General features: G+C 40.5%; 1 protein-coding gene across 4 annotated transcripts in view; it reads left to right on the top strand.

The window, feature by feature from the left end:
- Positions 1-196: 196 nt before the first annotated feature.
- POLR3B (RNA polymerase III subunit B) overlaps positions 197-16,695 on the top strand; it is a 71,492-nt gene continuing 54,993 nt past the window's right edge. Inside the window, exons 1-9 of one of the 4 annotated variants that reach the window (XM_085569525.1) lie at positions 197-233; positions 1,947-1,979; positions 2,501-2,557; positions 2,639-2,703; positions 3,061-3,136; positions 6,227-6,327; positions 8,545-8,636; positions 9,279-9,396; positions 10,427-10,535. In XM_085569525.1, coding sequence (XP_085425651.1) covers positions 2,651-2,703; positions 3,061-3,136; positions 6,227-6,327; positions 8,545-8,636; positions 9,279-9,396; positions 10,427-10,535 — 549 coding nt within the window. In that variant the 5' untranslated portion in view covers positions 197-233; positions 1,947-1,979; positions 2,501-2,557; positions 2,639-2,650. Of the gene's footprint in view, positions 234-259; positions 280-445; positions 547-661; positions 1,071-1,946; positions 1,980-2,500; positions 2,558-2,638; positions 2,704-3,060; positions 3,137-6,226; positions 6,328-8,544; positions 8,637-9,278; positions 9,397-10,426; positions 10,536-16,695 lie in introns of those variants that run through there. The other 3 variants (XM_085569526.1, XM_021535985.3, XM_021535973.4) reach the window with 3 other exon arrangements.

The raw sequence follows: 16,695 nt of genomic DNA on the forward strand, positions 1-16,695 counted from the left end.
GGGCACCGTGAGGGGCGGGCCGCGGGCAGAGGGAGCAGCGGCTGCCGGGCACTGAGGGGCGGGCCGCGGGCAGAGGGAGCAGCGGCTGCCGGGGGCTGTGAGGGGCGGGCCGCGGGCAGAGGGAGGAGCGGCTGCCGGGCACTGAGGGGCGGGCCGCGGGCAGAGGGAGGAGCGGCTGCCGGGGGCTGTGAGGGGCGGGCCGCGGGCAGAGGGAGGAGCGGCTGCCGGGCACTGTGAGGGGCGGGCCGCGGGCAGAGGGAGCAGCGGCTGCCGGGCACTGAGGGGCGGGCCGCGGGCAGAGGGAGGAGCGGCTGCCGGGGGCTGTGAGGGGCGGGCCGCGGGCAGAGGGAGCAGCGGCTGCCGGGGGCTGGGCGCGCTCCGCGCTCGGAGGTGCCCGGGCAGCGCGGGGCCGGAACCTTCGGGGCGGCGCCGGCGCGCGGGGGACGCGCTGCGCCGCAGCGCCGCGGCGCGCGGGTGGCCATGGAGGCGCTGGGGCTCGGTGCGCTCAGCCCGGAGCAGGCGGCGGCCCCGGTCAACACAGTGGAGGTCAGCGGGGCAAGCGGCCGGGCTCGCCTCGGGCTCTCCCGGAGCGTGGCCGGGCTGAGCCGAGCCGGGCTGGGGGGGAAGGAGGCTTGTGGCGGCGCACACGTGGAGCGGCCGCTGCCCGTGCTGCGCCGCTGGGTGTGTGTGGGTGTTTGGTGGGGGTTTGCTTGGTCCGAGCTGTCCCTGGGCAGCCCCTCGTGAAGCCGGGCCCCGTCTGCCCGGGCTGTGTCCCGCGGGGTGGCAGGGACCTCACAGCTCGTGTCCTTCCATCCCCCTGCCGTGGCACGGACACCTTCCGCTGCACCCTTCTCCTTCCAGCCTGGCCTTGAAATATTTACTTAAAATTAAAACCATTAGTCTCATCCTTAGGTCATCAGTTTAATTGCATTACTGTTTAACAGATTCAACCCCTTTTTTTTAGACATAGCATTTAAATTATAAAAAATCAAGCACTCTTCATCTTTCCAGACTGTAAACGCTACTGCATATCAGCCACAAGGGACCAGTGGTAAAAGCCACACCATTCTGTACGTCTCTTTTTACTGCATTAGCTTTGCCACTATTAGATGTTAAATTGGGATCACAAGCAAGATTAGTAGATTAACAAACAGTAGCAGTGAAGGCTGAAAGCCAAGAGCACCATCAACATTTCTGTGGGTAGAAGAAAGCTAACAACTTTCTACAGGTGTTTTTGGTTTAATTAATTTTGTAGTATTTTAAAATGGTAGTATATAGAGAAGCATATGAGGACTGGGAACACTCCTCCTAAATAAAATATTTTGTCTCTAGCCAAAGATATATGCAAGTTTTTGCACTGCCGTGGTGGGGAAAACATGGGGCTGACATAGAGATGTTCCCTGTGCTCATTAATGATTAGAGATGGGAGAAAGTTTGTAGGAACTTTGATACACTTAGCACTTGTCAGTACTTTTGCTAAATCTCTGTAGGATTTAGGGTCCTGGTAAGTGTTACAGCTGCTCCCAGGACTGAGGTTCTTGCATGTATTTTGTAAAGCAAATGTTGTAGGAAATCTTCCCTTTTTACAAATATAATTTACAGTGTTAACAGAACAAAACCAGAAAAACATTAGTTGGTCTTAAATGAGGACATGGTGTTAAGGAGTTTTTTCAAAAAACTATATTTTCACAGAAGTTACTCTCAGGAAAGGCCGTGTGCAATTGCATCCCAAGTAAATACTGCTTGTATGGTTTACTGAGATGATCCAGGTAATTTTTATCCACCTCTGTTGGCCTTAGACAGTTGTTTCTTGGTTTTTTTCCTAAATGGATCTGATTTTAAACAATACTACTGTTCAAAAAACAACAATATGTAGACAGAGGCTCAGGCATGTTAGATATTTGGCTAGTCCTTGGAAAGATGTCTCAAACTGTTTTTGTTTTCAGGAAAAATGGAGACTTCTTCCAGCATTTTTAAAGGTTAGTGCTACACACTCATTTAATGGTGTGACTATTTCATCTCCTTTCTAACTTCACATTCCTTTCTTCTGGCTTTTACTATTTCCCAGAATACCTGTCCTCACTTTTCTGTGGATTTTGCCTTTTGTTTTAGTTCCTTGCAGTTATCAGTAGACTTGTTCCATAGATTGTTTTCTTGATTAATTTAGAGATTATTTTGTGGAGATATCCTCCTAGAGGTTTGCATTTTGGTGTGGTTATTCTCAGTCCATACTGTATATATGTAATGTTTCCAGATTATTTTCCTGTTTTACTGGCTCTCAGAGATGCTATCCATGCTCTTTATATGACAGTTCCAGCGTAAACTTGAACATGTAGTGTAGAACCAGAGTGAGCATCCAGCCACTTCCCAGAAGTTTGTCAGCTGAAAGAATTTAGCACAGTTATCCAAACCCAGTTATAAAGGCTTATATCTTAATTTCTGCCTTATGTGATTAATGTTACTGAAGCTGATTTTATTTGCTGCGTGCATTATTTTTCAGGTGAAAGGACTGGTGAAGCAGCACATAGACTCATTCAACTATTTCATCAATGTTGAGGTAGGCTTTCCTGGGTGGGGGAGAGTGGCTCTTGATACTCAGAAAAGGCCATGGTTCCATTTTGTTCTTTTTCTCCTCCAGATAAAGAAAATCATGAAGGCAAATGAAAAAGTGACAAGTGATGCCGACCCAATGTGGTATCTGAAGTAAGCATGAGATGATTTCCATATCAGTAGCAGCATGAGTATTGTCTCAGGGGTTTGTTTATAAGCACTTCTGTAGGTATAAATCAAGAGGGTGTTTTTCATGACTTATCTCCTACTTTATGCAATGAAATATGGGAAGATTTAAAGGTTTACTGCACATGCAGGCTAAATTTGAACTAATTTGACCACAACTCAAATACAGTGAGTTACTTTAGGAAGAATCATTGGTCATTATTGTCAAATTGTCAAACTGTGTTCATCAAAATAATTTAATTTTTCAGTATATGTAAAATTTTGCTTCCTTCAGATTCTTTGAAAAATATTTGCCTCATTGCTCATTTTGAAACTGTATTACAGGTACCTCAATATCTATGTGGGTACTCCAGATGTGGAAGAAAGCTTCAATGTGACACGACCTGTATCACCTCATGAGGTATTAATATTTGCATCTGTCTTGTTGAGTTTTTTTGTCTTGGAAAATAGCTGCATGTAATTTTGAGTACATGTGTGTTACATTTGGTAGTGCATTGCATTCCACCATCACTGTAAAAGCAAGCTTCAGAGACTGAAACATCATTACATAAATATTTTTAATTTTATTCTAAATTGTTGAGGGTTCTTTTTTTTTTCTGTATTCAGTATTTTGTGTTAGGTGAATTTGAGTGGGTTTCTATGAAAGTAGTGAAAAGTATACTTCTCTTGCTTCATCTTGTGACTCTCCTCATGACAGAGCTGAAGTCCTCATGCCATAATGTAGGTTTTTTTGATATTCTCATTTACTTATTTTTAATATTAGCCTTGCTACTGTCTGCACCATAGGTCACTTCAGTCTCTGTTTCCTTTCCAGTCTTTGAGAACTTGTATCTGATTTTTTGCTCTTATTTTTAAAGTCATAAAGCAAACGTGGGAATTTTAAGCAGAAACAGATGGAAATTGTTAAAATTACAAGAAGCTACAGAAGAACATTATCCTTCTGGGGGGTATATTTTATTTCATTGCAGTGCTGTAGGCATGTAGGTTACCAGATGGGTTGTGTACTTCTGGAATAAAGATGTGTGTTGGAGGACATGGTGCTGTGACTGAAATCGGAAAGTCTCTTGGTTTTGACCAACAGGATACAAGGTAGCTCTTGTATGTATGAGAAAGCCATAAGCTAACATAAACTTTGAACTTCTTAGGATTGCTTTCAAGTATCTAAGACATTCAGTTCTCTTCAAAGTGCTCAGGAACACAGTATTTCTCTCCTGCTACTGTGCTTTGAGATTTATACCACTGCAACAGAGGTAGTGACCACTTCTTTTTGGTCTCTGGAGGGAGAACCGAGCTTGGAACTTGCACTTATTTACCTGCATGCAGCCTGTTGTCAACCTCATAACTCAGTTCATGTATCAGATGCTTTTTCCTTGCTCTATCCACTTGATACTTGAAATGTTTTTTGGCATCTGATCTAGACTATAATGAAATAGATTCTGTGCTTTGGAGAAATTCTGTAAGAATCAGCTGTCTAGTGGCTGCCACTTGGGCATAGCCACTTTCTGTCTGCAGTGACCTCACTCTAATATCATTTGGTTTGATGGAAAGCTTTAGAATAAAGCCAGTAACTCAGCCAGGTGTAATACATGATTGTTGCTGCATCTCACAAATACATAGTTAATATTCTGTCAGTAAATGTGAATATGCACAAAAGGAAACAGGAAACATTAATATGAATGAAATTTTATGCAAAAAATTGTTTGTGGCAAATAACTCATATTCAAGAATTCAGGTATTAATATGCTTGCTTGCTGTATAGCTAAAGTGTTTGTACATGCAGAAGAAGGCAAAATAAATGCTTAATAGAGCACATTGACCTTGAGTTTAGAATGAGATACTCTTGTGTCTCTTGTCTTCTCATTGATGCTTAATGCTAGTGCATAATATCTCTTTATTGTTGCTGTTCTGTACACAAACAGCGACCATAGTTATTTTCTTAAATAGGATGCTGCTCAGGTCAAGCCTGGGTGCCTTAAAAGAATATTAGATAGGAGTCTGCTGTTGTGTTTCTCTATTGAAAGCTTATAAAATTCCTTCCCAAAACCACCTAAAATCATTAGATTTTTATGAGGGTCTGAGTGTATATCAAGTCATGCCTGTCTTTTATTTTCAGGTGTCTATAGTAAGAAGGTACCTCAAGGAAGGTGATACAAAAATACACATACTGGAATATTGCACTGTAATTTGTATTTTATATCTGTGTCTTGTGTTAAAAAAGCATACCCAGAGAGTCCCAAGTAGTACTGATTTTTTCCCCCAGGTAGCACTAAAGCCTGTCTAACTCTTTTTACTCCAGTCCTTATGGGAGTTTCACAAACTATTCATACAGATGAATTTAAAGTAATTAGGATATGGAAATACTCTCAGTTACTTTTAAATTGGATGTAGTTGCTGGGAGCAGAATGGCACCTAGTTTGGTTCAAGGTATGGCTTGAAAGCTGCTGCTGTATATCAGTATTTTATTACTGGAGAAGAGGTTTACTTTGTAGCGTGAAGAGGAGAAGCATCAAGTTTGTGAAGATTGTTGAGGCGTATTTTTCTATAGAGCTGCATTTTCAATACACAGCACAATCTTAATTGCCTTTTATTAGTACATAATCAATACACTGAAGGACTGCAGAAGTGTAAGTGCAAGTCTGACTACTGATAAACCTGTAATCCTGGAGCTGAAAGGTAAAGCATGCTCGGTGAGGTCACGAATGACTTGCTGTGAGTTGCTCTGTTGTGTTCAGCAGGTGCAGTAAGGCCTGTCTTGCATGAAGAGACACAATACCTTAGGGGCTGGCAGCATCTTAGAGTGAGGCTGGGGAGAGCAGACCAGAAAGATTGGATTAGAAATTATTGAGCCTTGAGGTATCTAATGCCTTAGATATGTTTATTTTGCTTCTCTTGGTCTCCAAGGAATTTGCAGACAAATTCTGGGAATCTTTGCAGGAAGTGATTCTGTAGTGAGCCTTCGGTAAGTCATCTTTAGAAATGGTACTGTACAGTGAGGTTTGCTCATTCTGATAATAAAGTAGCATGGTGTGTCTCTCAGTCTTGTGCCTTTCCATTCTGTCAGACTTCATATGGCAGCACAGGTCTTCAGCTGTTGAGAGTCTGCAGTATAGAAATGTCCCTGAGCTGAGCACTGCTCAGACACGCTGATCTTTGTGCTAGCACTACTGATTAGACCTGTTGGTTAATTAGAGCTGTTGGTTTGATTAGACCTGTTGGTTTAATTAGAGAGTTTAGGAGTTAAGCTCTGCAGTGCTGTCTTCTGAAGGCAGAGGTCTGCTGGTTAATTTTGAAAATCAGAGCAATTGTATATGGACTTTCTTAGATTTTGTTTTAAACAGGAGAGTGTGTCAAACATTCTTCAGGTATCATGAAGATGTTGCCGAAGCTTTGCTTTGCTTGATTTCTTTGTGAGAATTTACAGGACAGGGCTGTTTTTAAGAGAGATTCTTGAGGCAACACCTGACCTGTTGTGTGCCTGTTGTTGTTTCAGTGCCGCCTGAGGGACATGACCTATTCCGCACCGATTACTGTGGATATTGAATACACCCGAGGCAGCCAGAGGATCATCCGCAATGCGTTACCCATTGGCAGGTGAGGCACCACTTGCTGAGGTGCTGCTATCAGTTTTCATGTACTGCCATGCTGGGAAGAGTTTTTACTGAAAAACAGATGTAGGCCAACCTTGCTCCCTTGTTAAAAGAAACAATGAACAGGCAACTCTTCATAAACAGCTGTACAGGATTTTTATGGTCTAAGATCTTGTTTTGCAAAAGCTTCTGATAATGTCTCCTTCCAGAGAAGGATGGATATAAGGATAAATGTTGTCTCTAATTCTGTTGGTATAAAACCACAGAGGAAAATGCATGCCTGGAGCTGCAAGCTGCATTATAGTAAAATTAAATCAGGCATGTTTGCTTTGTAGCCAAATTACTCAGTCTTTCATACATAGTATGTAGAGTAGCATCTGTGGAAGGTGGATGATAAAACCAGGAAAGCAAGCATTTGTTCTGCTGCACAAGTTAAGCTTTCATTTAAAATTGCTTAAATTATAATGTTAGACTGGCTTTAAGGACATACATGCAAAAAGTTTTTTGCTGTTAAAAACTGTTAATATCTAGTTATTATTTCCATGGGAAATAATTTTCCTTATCTGTCCCTGGTATTATACTTGTTTCCTTTGGCCAGTGGTCTTGTTTGACATGCAGTTTGGACTGGAACAGATGTTTCACCAGAGTTTTCAGTTAATGGTATTTGAGTATTCCATTTTACCTTATGCCAACTGCTTCCTGTTTCTGATATAAACAGCCAATGCATTAAGCTTATATTGTGTGTGATAGATTTTGCTTGTCATAGGAAGCTTCTTATCTCTAGGAAGCACTTTCTTAGTGATATACAGTGACAAGATAGCTTTTTATACTCTGCAGAAATACAGAATTTTAGTTCATCAGTTTTCCTTTAGTATAAAAGAATATGAAAACAGGAAGGAAAATAATTTATGAGATCTGAATACAAAAAGTATAGTGCAATCTTGTTTCTTATTGAAGTAAATTTGAATGAAAAATCTCAGAGGTTGAAAATATTTGTGTAGTAGGACTCATGAATAATTTTTGTCAATGTGTATTTTAGAAAACACTTGGAACAGTTCTTACAAAGGCTGTACACCAAGGAGGGAAATTCTGTAAGCTGGGTCAAAAGTCAGCTTTTCTGTAGAAGAGGCTAAAGGCATGGAGGTCTTTTGGTAGATGTAGTGGTAAACTATTTTTGTCTTTTGTGAAATACAGCTTTCTTTTTGGAAGTAAACTACTCTCTTTCCAAAGTTTTAATGAAAAACCTGAGAGTGAAAAGGTACACTATGAAGCTGACTATAAAAGTACACTTTTCAATAATAACTGCAATGTCATTGCTGGTTAGCTGTTAAATAAGCCAAATTGAAAGTAAGCATTCCATGATTTATCATAGAACAATTCAGACAGAAAAATTCAGGTTGAAAGAGTACAATCTCCTCAGCCTCTAGTACCGCCTCCTGCTCAAAATGGGTCATGTCTGTGATAAACCAGGTTGCTCAGTGCTTCATCCTGTTGGGTCCTGAAGGCCTCCATGAATGCAGACTACCCAGCTTCCCTGTGCAGCTTCTGCACTGTTTGACCGCCCTCATGATGAAGAAGTTTTGCTTTATATGCAGTCTGTCAATCTTTAGTTTTTCTTTTATTTATTTCCCTAAGCATTGAATTTTTAAAAATTTCTTGAAATATCCTTCCACCACATGTTGTTTCACAAAATGCTTGCTTGCAGGCTTCTCTGCTAGGACACCAGAGAAATCAGAGCTTACTCCTGGGGAAACTTCATGCTTAGGATATGAATTAGAGGCACTATCTCTCTCAGCCAGAAGGTGTCATTCCTGTATGGGAAATGAGATATCAACTAACTTTATCTAATAAAAACTGTTAACAGTGGATCTGCCGTGGCATGTTCTTCTCTGCAGACTGTTTTGGGGACCAGGAGTCTTTGCAATAATTGTCATTGGCCTTGGTGACCCTGCTTGTCACAATGCCTGAGTAGCTGCACAACAATTAAATAGGAAGTCTGTAGTTTCTGCTTGCAGGTGTCCAGTTTCAGGTCTTTTTTGAATTACATGTTCAATGAAATAAGGTGGGCTCAAATGAGCATGCTGTTGGTTACAGCATGCATGAGTTCTGATCACCTTAAATGTATATTTCCAGTTTATTCAGCCTGGTGTTTGTTCTGAATTTGACTATTCATATTTTTCTGTCTGAGTCTGAACTTAAATTGTAACTGGTTTTCTTGCAGAATGCCTATAATGCTGCGTAGCTCCAATTGTGTACTTACTGGGAAAACTCCTGCAGAATTTGCCAAACTAAATGAATGTCCGTTAGATCCAGGTACATTTTCACTCATGTTTTTGGTTTTTTTTTTTTTTCCTGTCTGTGCTTTGAGTTTTAAATCTTTTTCAGCAAAGAAATACCCCTTTGGTATGTTTCCTGCCACCTTTAAGTCATTGTGGAAACTTCTCAAGTGTGTGCTTGCAACTAAAATAAATTGTCAGGGTTTTGCTGAGAACATGAATAGTTGGTATTTGCAGACAAAGTTTTCAACCCCAAAAAGCAACACACCAAAATATAGAATATTTTATTTTTAATTTTGTATATGGTGTTGTACAGTGATGTGCTATATGGGAAAAGGTTGGAGTTCATTCATTGAAAATTTAACAGATTAAGAAGAATGGAGTATAATGTCCTCCAGAGTGGGAATTCCTTTGTCATTGCCTTTTGTAAAGCAAGAATAAAGTGTTGCATATAATGCATGGTAATATTTGATATCTAGAGAGGAGTTGGAGGGTTATAACAAACAACTTCTTTGGTTTTTATCTGTCAAGTTTGTTCATTACTCTTTTAAGTGAGAATTTACTCTCCCATTGTGTACTTAAGATTTACTTTCTAATAATTTATATTCAAAGGCATATTGGAGGAGCCAAGTAAGGTGCAAGGGTACTGACATGCAAAATATTTTTTTCTGTTAACTAGGTGGCTATTTCATTGTTAAAGGTGTAGAGAAAGTCATTCTTATTCAAGAGCAGTTATCCAAAAACAGAATCATTGTTGAAGCTGATAGAAAAGGCACAGTTGGTGCTTCTGTTACCAGGTATGGTAAATTCCTACCATTTCATAAAGGAGATAAACCCAAAGCTTTAGAACTTAATTGGTGAAGTTTAAATAGCTGTGGAGGTTTCTTCCTAGTATAGTTAAAAAAAAAAGCTGAAAAAAAACCGTAGGCATTCAGTGCTCCTGTCTTGCTACTGTCATTTTGTATACTAAAACTTCAATCCCTAAACAGTATAGTATTACCATAAAAATCAGTGAGAGTTGCTCATGTGTTTCAGGATTCATCTCAGATTAGGAAAAGCAAGTTCTAATTTTTAGTGTAACAAAGTACACTTTGTAATTGATGGTGTTTGGTCTCAATTTGCAGCAAGTAACATGAAATTACTGCAGTGGAAATTGGATGTAACCTTTTGTCTGCTTCTCTACATAAAACTGGCATGAAACCTTTAAAGGCAATGGCAGCTGAGGAGGAAACAAATATTTTTGTACAACACAAATTACTGAAAATGGCAAAGTAGTCTAAATTTGGCCTTTCCTCCTTGATCAAGTTTTGTTTCTATTTTATTTGGCCTTTGGTTGGTTGTTTTTTATTTTTTAAGCTGCATTCTGGTCTTTTGTATGGTACTTGTCACTATTCAGTGTGAGGGCTGGTTTTTCTTCTCCAGAGGCCTCACTTCTCTCCTAGCTGCTCTGCTGTCTCTCAGTAAGTCTGGATGAGGTTAATGGACCACCAGATGGTGTTATGTTGTTACCACTGTTGTTGCAGTACTTGTTCACAGTTTGACCTTGCTGGTTACATCAAAACTGATTATCAAAGCATGTAAAGATGATTTTGAAAAGCACAGACTTCTACTTTAAGTCAAATATTCCAAATAGTGCCCAGCACAGGTGATAACACTCTTGAAGTTACAGGCTGATCCCTGACTAGTTTGATGTAATTTTTAAAAGAGGAGAAAGTGGGATTAATTCAGATGAAAGATTGTTCAATCTTGCTAAGTTCTATACAAAAGATACTAAGAATCAGTGCAAGCACTCTGTTGGACATAGTGTTATTTTTATTTTAACTTCAGTTCCACTCATGAGAAGAAGAGCAGAACAAATATGGTTGTGAAACAAGGAAGATTTTACCTGAGGCACAACACTCTGTCAGAAGATATTCCCATTGCTATCATATTTAAGGTAACACAGCTGATTGTTTGGAAAAAAAAAAGGGGGGGAAAATGCTGTGCTGTAGTTCAAGAATGAAGACTGACAGGAGCTCTCAAGTTAATATGTACAGAAGGATTTGGCAGAGCTTAGAAACTGCAAACTTTTTCCCCCTGGGAAATCATTTTTATTGTACAGCAAAAACGAGAATAAGTGCTGTATTTTCCTGCAAGTAGAGCACTGCTGGGCCAAGACAAATACCTGCCACCCCCTTACTCTGCCTTATGAGGTATCTCTGTTGCTACAAGTCAGAAGCATTTTGGTTTGTTGTGAGCTATGTTGCAAGTTGTGTTAAGGGTCATTGTTTCTGGTTTTCTGTCTGTGAAATCCAATGTATGGACTACTGCCAGGAAAGGTGGTGGGTGGACATGCTCTGTCCAGCTGCTGGAGAAGACAGCAGGGCATGGCCAGGCCTTAGGTTGAGAGCTGTCCTGCCAACAGCTGGAGCTCCTTCCTGTCCTGTCCTGCTTTGCTGTGGCTTTACAGCCCGGTACGTTGTGTGGGCAGGAGAAGACTGGGCTGCGTTCTTGGAGGTACAAAAAAGCCTCGTCTGGAGGGATGTAGGCAAAATTCTCTTTTTGTGTTCTCTGTAGTGGGTTACAGCACAGGTTTGGAGAGGTGGTCACAGGAAGTGATGTGCCAGGAGAGGGCAGCACGAGGTTGCAGCATCCGAGCTGGTCGGGCCCGCAGCGCAGTTGTTATTTACGGGTTTGTCTGAATTACTGCAGCACTTGCTGTGCCTTGGTACTAGCAAATAGTTTAATCATTTGGTTTAGGCTGGAGAAGTAAATGGCTGGTGCTTCTGATTAAGCAAATCTCTTCAAATAAGAGAGTAGTTAATCTGCTTCTAGTGACCAGGGTTAAAGGAATTTGAGGAGGTATTTATGGACAGAAATGTACATAAGAGTGCCAGAATTAAGTTCACGACTCTTGTGTTGCAGGAAAGTGTTAATGTGTCTCTTAATCCATTTGCTCAAATACCAAACTGCTGGATTCCAACTTACCTTATAGATTTTTATTACATTTTGTCACCCTGTGCTGGTACAGATAAATACCTGCTCATGTAGAGTAACTGCTCTGGGTTGTTGTCTCAAGAGAAGGTTGTTGGCTTGTTTTTCTAAGCAAAATTATACTGACTATTTTATTACCTTCTGACAATGCTTGCTGTAATTATCCCTCTCTTCATATGTATCTTTTATATTTTAGATAATATTCCTTAATTTTTCATTTATTAATTACATAAGTGCTTACAGTTGTTATAAACTCTTGGCTGTAGTGCTTTTCAATTATTTATATTGATTTAATACAGTAGCAAATTAGCTACACCCACTTCAACTATTCTGAATGTTCCATTCCAGCTGTTCTCATGAATGGTCATCTTTTTTACTCTTCCTTTAATGACATGAAATTCAGGCATCTTCTGTCTACTTCTGGTGAGTCTCCAGCTGGAAATGAAAGAAGTCACCAGTCTCCATTTTCCTTTCTTGGGCATTGCTGTAATGTCATTCTGTTTAACTACTAGAAGCAAGATTACAAATGCAATAGCCTTCAGCCTGGAGAATCCCATATTTAGGAATGCCTGTCTAACTTCAGCTCTCTCACGTGGCAGTATTATACACTGGAGATCTGTTGAAAAAGCAAGGAGAATAATTCCTTTCTGCTAACGCCCAAGCCTTGGGCATGAAGAATGTGTCTTCCTTGTTACTGGTAGCTGTTCTGCTTCTTGTGATGGTGAGATCCACATCTGCAAGGGGCAAAATAGAGCTGTATAGATTTGAGGTCTGAAGTTTTGACTGCCTTTGAATCCTTAACTTGTACTGAAACAGCTGCAAATTTAATTTCTAATTAAAAACTAAAATGAGAAAGCAATGGCAAAAATCTATTGCTCTGCATTTCCTCCCTGGTCAGCATCCAGGCTACAATCAAGTTCTACAGACCTCTGTGTTTTGACTAAGGAAACAAATAGTAATTGGTAGAGGGCTGCCATTCAGTGCATTGTCCAGCTAGAGTGGATAAATTGTCAGGGACTATCTGAGAGACAGTGGGCAATTTTGGATTGTCTTTCTAATCCCAGAAGCTTAATTGACATGATGTTCTGTATGTGACTTAAGAAGTTGATCAGGTGCAGAAAATCATTGTAGCATTATAGAAGAGACAGCAAGGCTTGCAGATTTATAATCTAATGTGTATTTAAAGCAACTGCATCTGTAAGGTGGAGGTCTACTAATATATCCTCTAGACATCTTTGTCAAAAACAAGGACTGTGAAATAGAGAGCACTACAAACACCACCAACTGGCAGATCTGAGGCCTAAAATTCTTAGAGCTCCCTAAACAAGAATCTAAGGTCACCCTTTTGTTTCAGGTACAAAGTCATGGCCAGAGATGCATACTAGGGGAAGACCTGAACACGGTGCTCTCCATCATTGCTTTTGGTGAGGAATGAAGCCCAGGCATCTGGGCTGTAGGGAGTAGAGTAGATAGAGTAGATCTGAAGGTACCTTGATCTGGATAGATAGGGACTGGACTGTGTAGGGTCACCCTAAAGAGGCATCTGCATTCAGTTCATCCTCCCCCATAATCGCATTCCTGAATGACCTTGTCCTGTTGCGTTGTTTTTTCTGCCATCCAGACCTGTAGGGATCTTTGGGATGCTCAGACATTTTACAACCAGTTGTGTCAAATGCATGTAAGTTGTGGTTTTGTGAAACTTAGCACATTGACTACAACTAACTGAAATTTGATAGGCTACAAGGCGTGTGCCTGGCACTACTCTAGGGCAGACTTGGGGTATCTGTTCTTTAGATATGAGGGAGTTAGAGCTTTGTAGCTGTGCTAGCTTAAAGAGATTTCCGTAATGTTTCTTCTAATGAGTGACAGAAGCATTAGTGCAGTCCCTATGTATGAAAATGCAACTTTACTTATGAAGTAGTGACATAAAGCAGACAATTTTGCCCCTTAAGTGTGTGTCTGTTGCAGTTTTTAAAGGGCTGTTAAATGCCTTGTAATGGGAAACAAGCACATCTAATTTGCGTCTTGCTTACTTTGTAACACTTCTTCTTATTAACACTTCATTAGTTAATATACATATGTGATCACAGGGGTATTTAGAGTGTCTTGAGCCGCTTTGCAACCCGCCAGACCTTTGTTTTAGCTGTCAGCTGTTCACATCTCATAGGGCTGTGTGAATTCTGCACAGTGCTCTTTTGAATATGTCAGGCTAGGAGGTGCTTTACGTGGGGGGCTTGGGCAGTTTCAGGTAGCAGTGAGCATTGGAGGAGGTGTGGAATGTTTGTGTGGTATGTAAGGGTGTTTCTATCCTGAAAGTCATTGGAGTTGGAGGTAAGATGATGCTGCTGCTTTTGCAGGAAGTTCCCTACATTGGAGGGAGTTAGAGCTGCTCAAAGGAAAGGGCTATTTCTCTTTAGAGTTCGTGACCTCAGTTTGGTAGGTTTGAGTGATCCCTGGGAGCTGAAGTAAGTGAAGGTTGCAGGCTGCATCAAAACTACTTAGGGAAGGCATAGGATTATAAATAACCTACAGGGACTTAAAAGTTTAATTTTATGACCTGAATCACTAGATGACATATCTTTAGTTTATGTGGGAGCTCTAAGAAACCACTCTTAAGACCTGAGGCAAAAGATTTGAACAGCAAGTTGAGTTTCATTTTTACAAACCTGCTTTAGCCTTGGAGGTGCAGCTCTAGGTGAACAGCGGGGTGGTGGTCTGACTGGATCTGCAGGATTATGGGTTCCTATGGCTGTTGTTTCATAGGCCATATCTTTTGAATTATGAAAGCTCCAGACCAATTCTGTCTGTGATGTCAACCTTGAACTTCCCTGACATCTTTTTAATCCAGTCATCTGCCCGTCTCCATGCTGTAATTTAGCCTGATGGAGTGCAGAACTACATTCTAGGGAAGTGCCATGGAAACGCCTAGACATCATCATTAAGACATGAGCCAGGGGAGGAAGAGCTGGGCTCACGCTCTCATCTGTACATGTGTGTGTGCACACACAAAGGTGGACACACACACATTTGGGCAGAGGGAAGCTCCCCAGACTTAGGAGGGGGTTGACTCCACTTGGATCACTTTCTCCTGCTTGAACTCAGGATGATCTAAGTATTCTGAATGCTTGCTTTGCCTTGTATGTTTTATGTTCGTTGACTGCTAGCCTTCAGCTGTGGTCTTCAGCAGCCTGCTCTTCTGTCCTTCCTCATCCTTTCACTGCCACTGTTAAAGCATGCTTTTACAATGTCTCCTTCCCCCCTCCCCCATAAAATTACCCCTTTGTGACATTGCCTTCCAATCATAAAGAAACAAGACATCTTGTCTACTGCTTTGCTTTTATGTTAATTCCCTTTCCCTCAGCTTTGTCCTAGGACCACGAGTGTTTTAAGTGTAGGGCTTGTTCCTATATTGGATGTACTCTGTGTTTCTGTAACACAAGTGACAACCAGGGAATATTTTGTTGCTGTCCTAATGATGCTACAGGCTAATTATGGAGTACTTCTCTTGTGTTGGTTTGGTTTTTTAGTTGTTTATTTGGTTTTTCTTGGAAAGGTCAAATTTACTGAAAACCAAAGCGTTAAGATTACAAATCTGTTTGATGGCAGCATGGGCCTGCTCCTTGTCCTTTCAGTGTTGCATGTGGGTGGTTTTGTGTATGCAACTCTGCTCAGGACTGTTGAGACTGTAAAGTAGACTAAATGGGTTTACTTTTAGACTGTTGTATTAGCACATCTTTTTCAGTAGTTTCCCTGAGTTTTAGTCATTACTCATAAATTAATTTCCTTCAATTTACACATTTTTAACAATACAACGTATGTTGTTTGGTGACAGATCCTAGCTTTTCCCACTCAGAAATTTAGAATTCTCAGGTGATTTTGCTGCTACAGACTCTGGCTAGAAAATCTACACAGGCATAAAGATCTATCTTACTCTCATCCTTTTGATGTAACGCTTGATCAGAGAATTCATCAAGGCAGAAGAAATCATCAACCCTCCTTAATTTATTATGGCTTTCAGTTTTTAATGGATGAAAAAACATAATAAAAATTTAGATTGACTTTTTTCCCCTCCATTTTTTATATGACACTTAAGGTTTGGTTAATCTAGAATTAACCTGATGGACAGAAATAGGGTGATATCAGCTTGCAGTTGATGTACTTTAGATAAATGTATTTGTATTATATGTGCCTAGAATGGCACAAAAATTTTGTTCTTCTAAAAGCTTTTAGACTAAGTGCAGTAATTGTATGAATCTAGTTGTTGTTCCTGAAGTAGTTTGCTGGTCAGCTATTAAATCCTAGACACATGGAAACTTACTGTTGTGAAGCTTTCAAGCTTTTGTAGACTTATCTTTTGAGTCTGGTTTTCAGGTCAGAAGGGAATTTTGTTAACTTCTCTGCTGAGATGTTTTAACTACTGTGTGACCTTATTTAAAAGGGTGAGCAAGTGTAATAGTATTTGAAAACCAGAGAGCCACAATAATATCACATTGCCAAATTCTGGTTCTGAAAATAGGCTTGAGATCAGAGGGGTGACTACTTAGTGGGATCACACTATGATGAAACACTCATCATACCTGGTGAAGTAACTGTATCTTGAGCTGGCTCTCAAGTCTGTCTGAGATTGTGGAATTGTGATCTGGGCTTTGCATTAAAAGAGGAGAGTCCTCGTAGTGTTTTGGGTGTGTGATACTTCTGCAGTTCTTTAAATTTCTTAAAACCACAGGGTGAAAAAGCAGTGTGTGAATATAAAGGAACTTCAGCCACCTCTTTGTTCAAGAAGAAGGAAATGAAAGAAAAAAAGAAGCTGAATATTTTACAATTAGAGCAACAGTTTTGCGAGGGAATGGCATTAGCTAGGTGTTAAGCAAAGTGACACTCCATGAAGGCAATAAGAAGGGAAGGTATTTCTGCATTTTTGAGTAAAATGTGACTTTTTGGGGCACTGCCAGTTTTTAATGAGAACCAGAATACTAGAGTCTACATAGGCCATTATTTACAATGTTCTTTGTGGCAGGCACTTTGGAGAATAATGTGAATGCAAACGTAACTTCCTCACAAAGTTCTGAGAAACATATTATAACTCAGCCAGAAGAGGTTTAGTGAGATTATTCCATTTCTTG

Source organism: Lonchura striata, chromosome 1A (assembly GCF_050655825.1).
Source record: "Lonchura striata isolate lonStrDom1 chromosome 1A, ASM5065582v1, whole genome shotgun sequence".
Classification (NCBI taxonomy): Eukaryota; Metazoa; Chordata; class Aves; order Passeriformes; family Estrildidae; genus Lonchura; species Lonchura striata.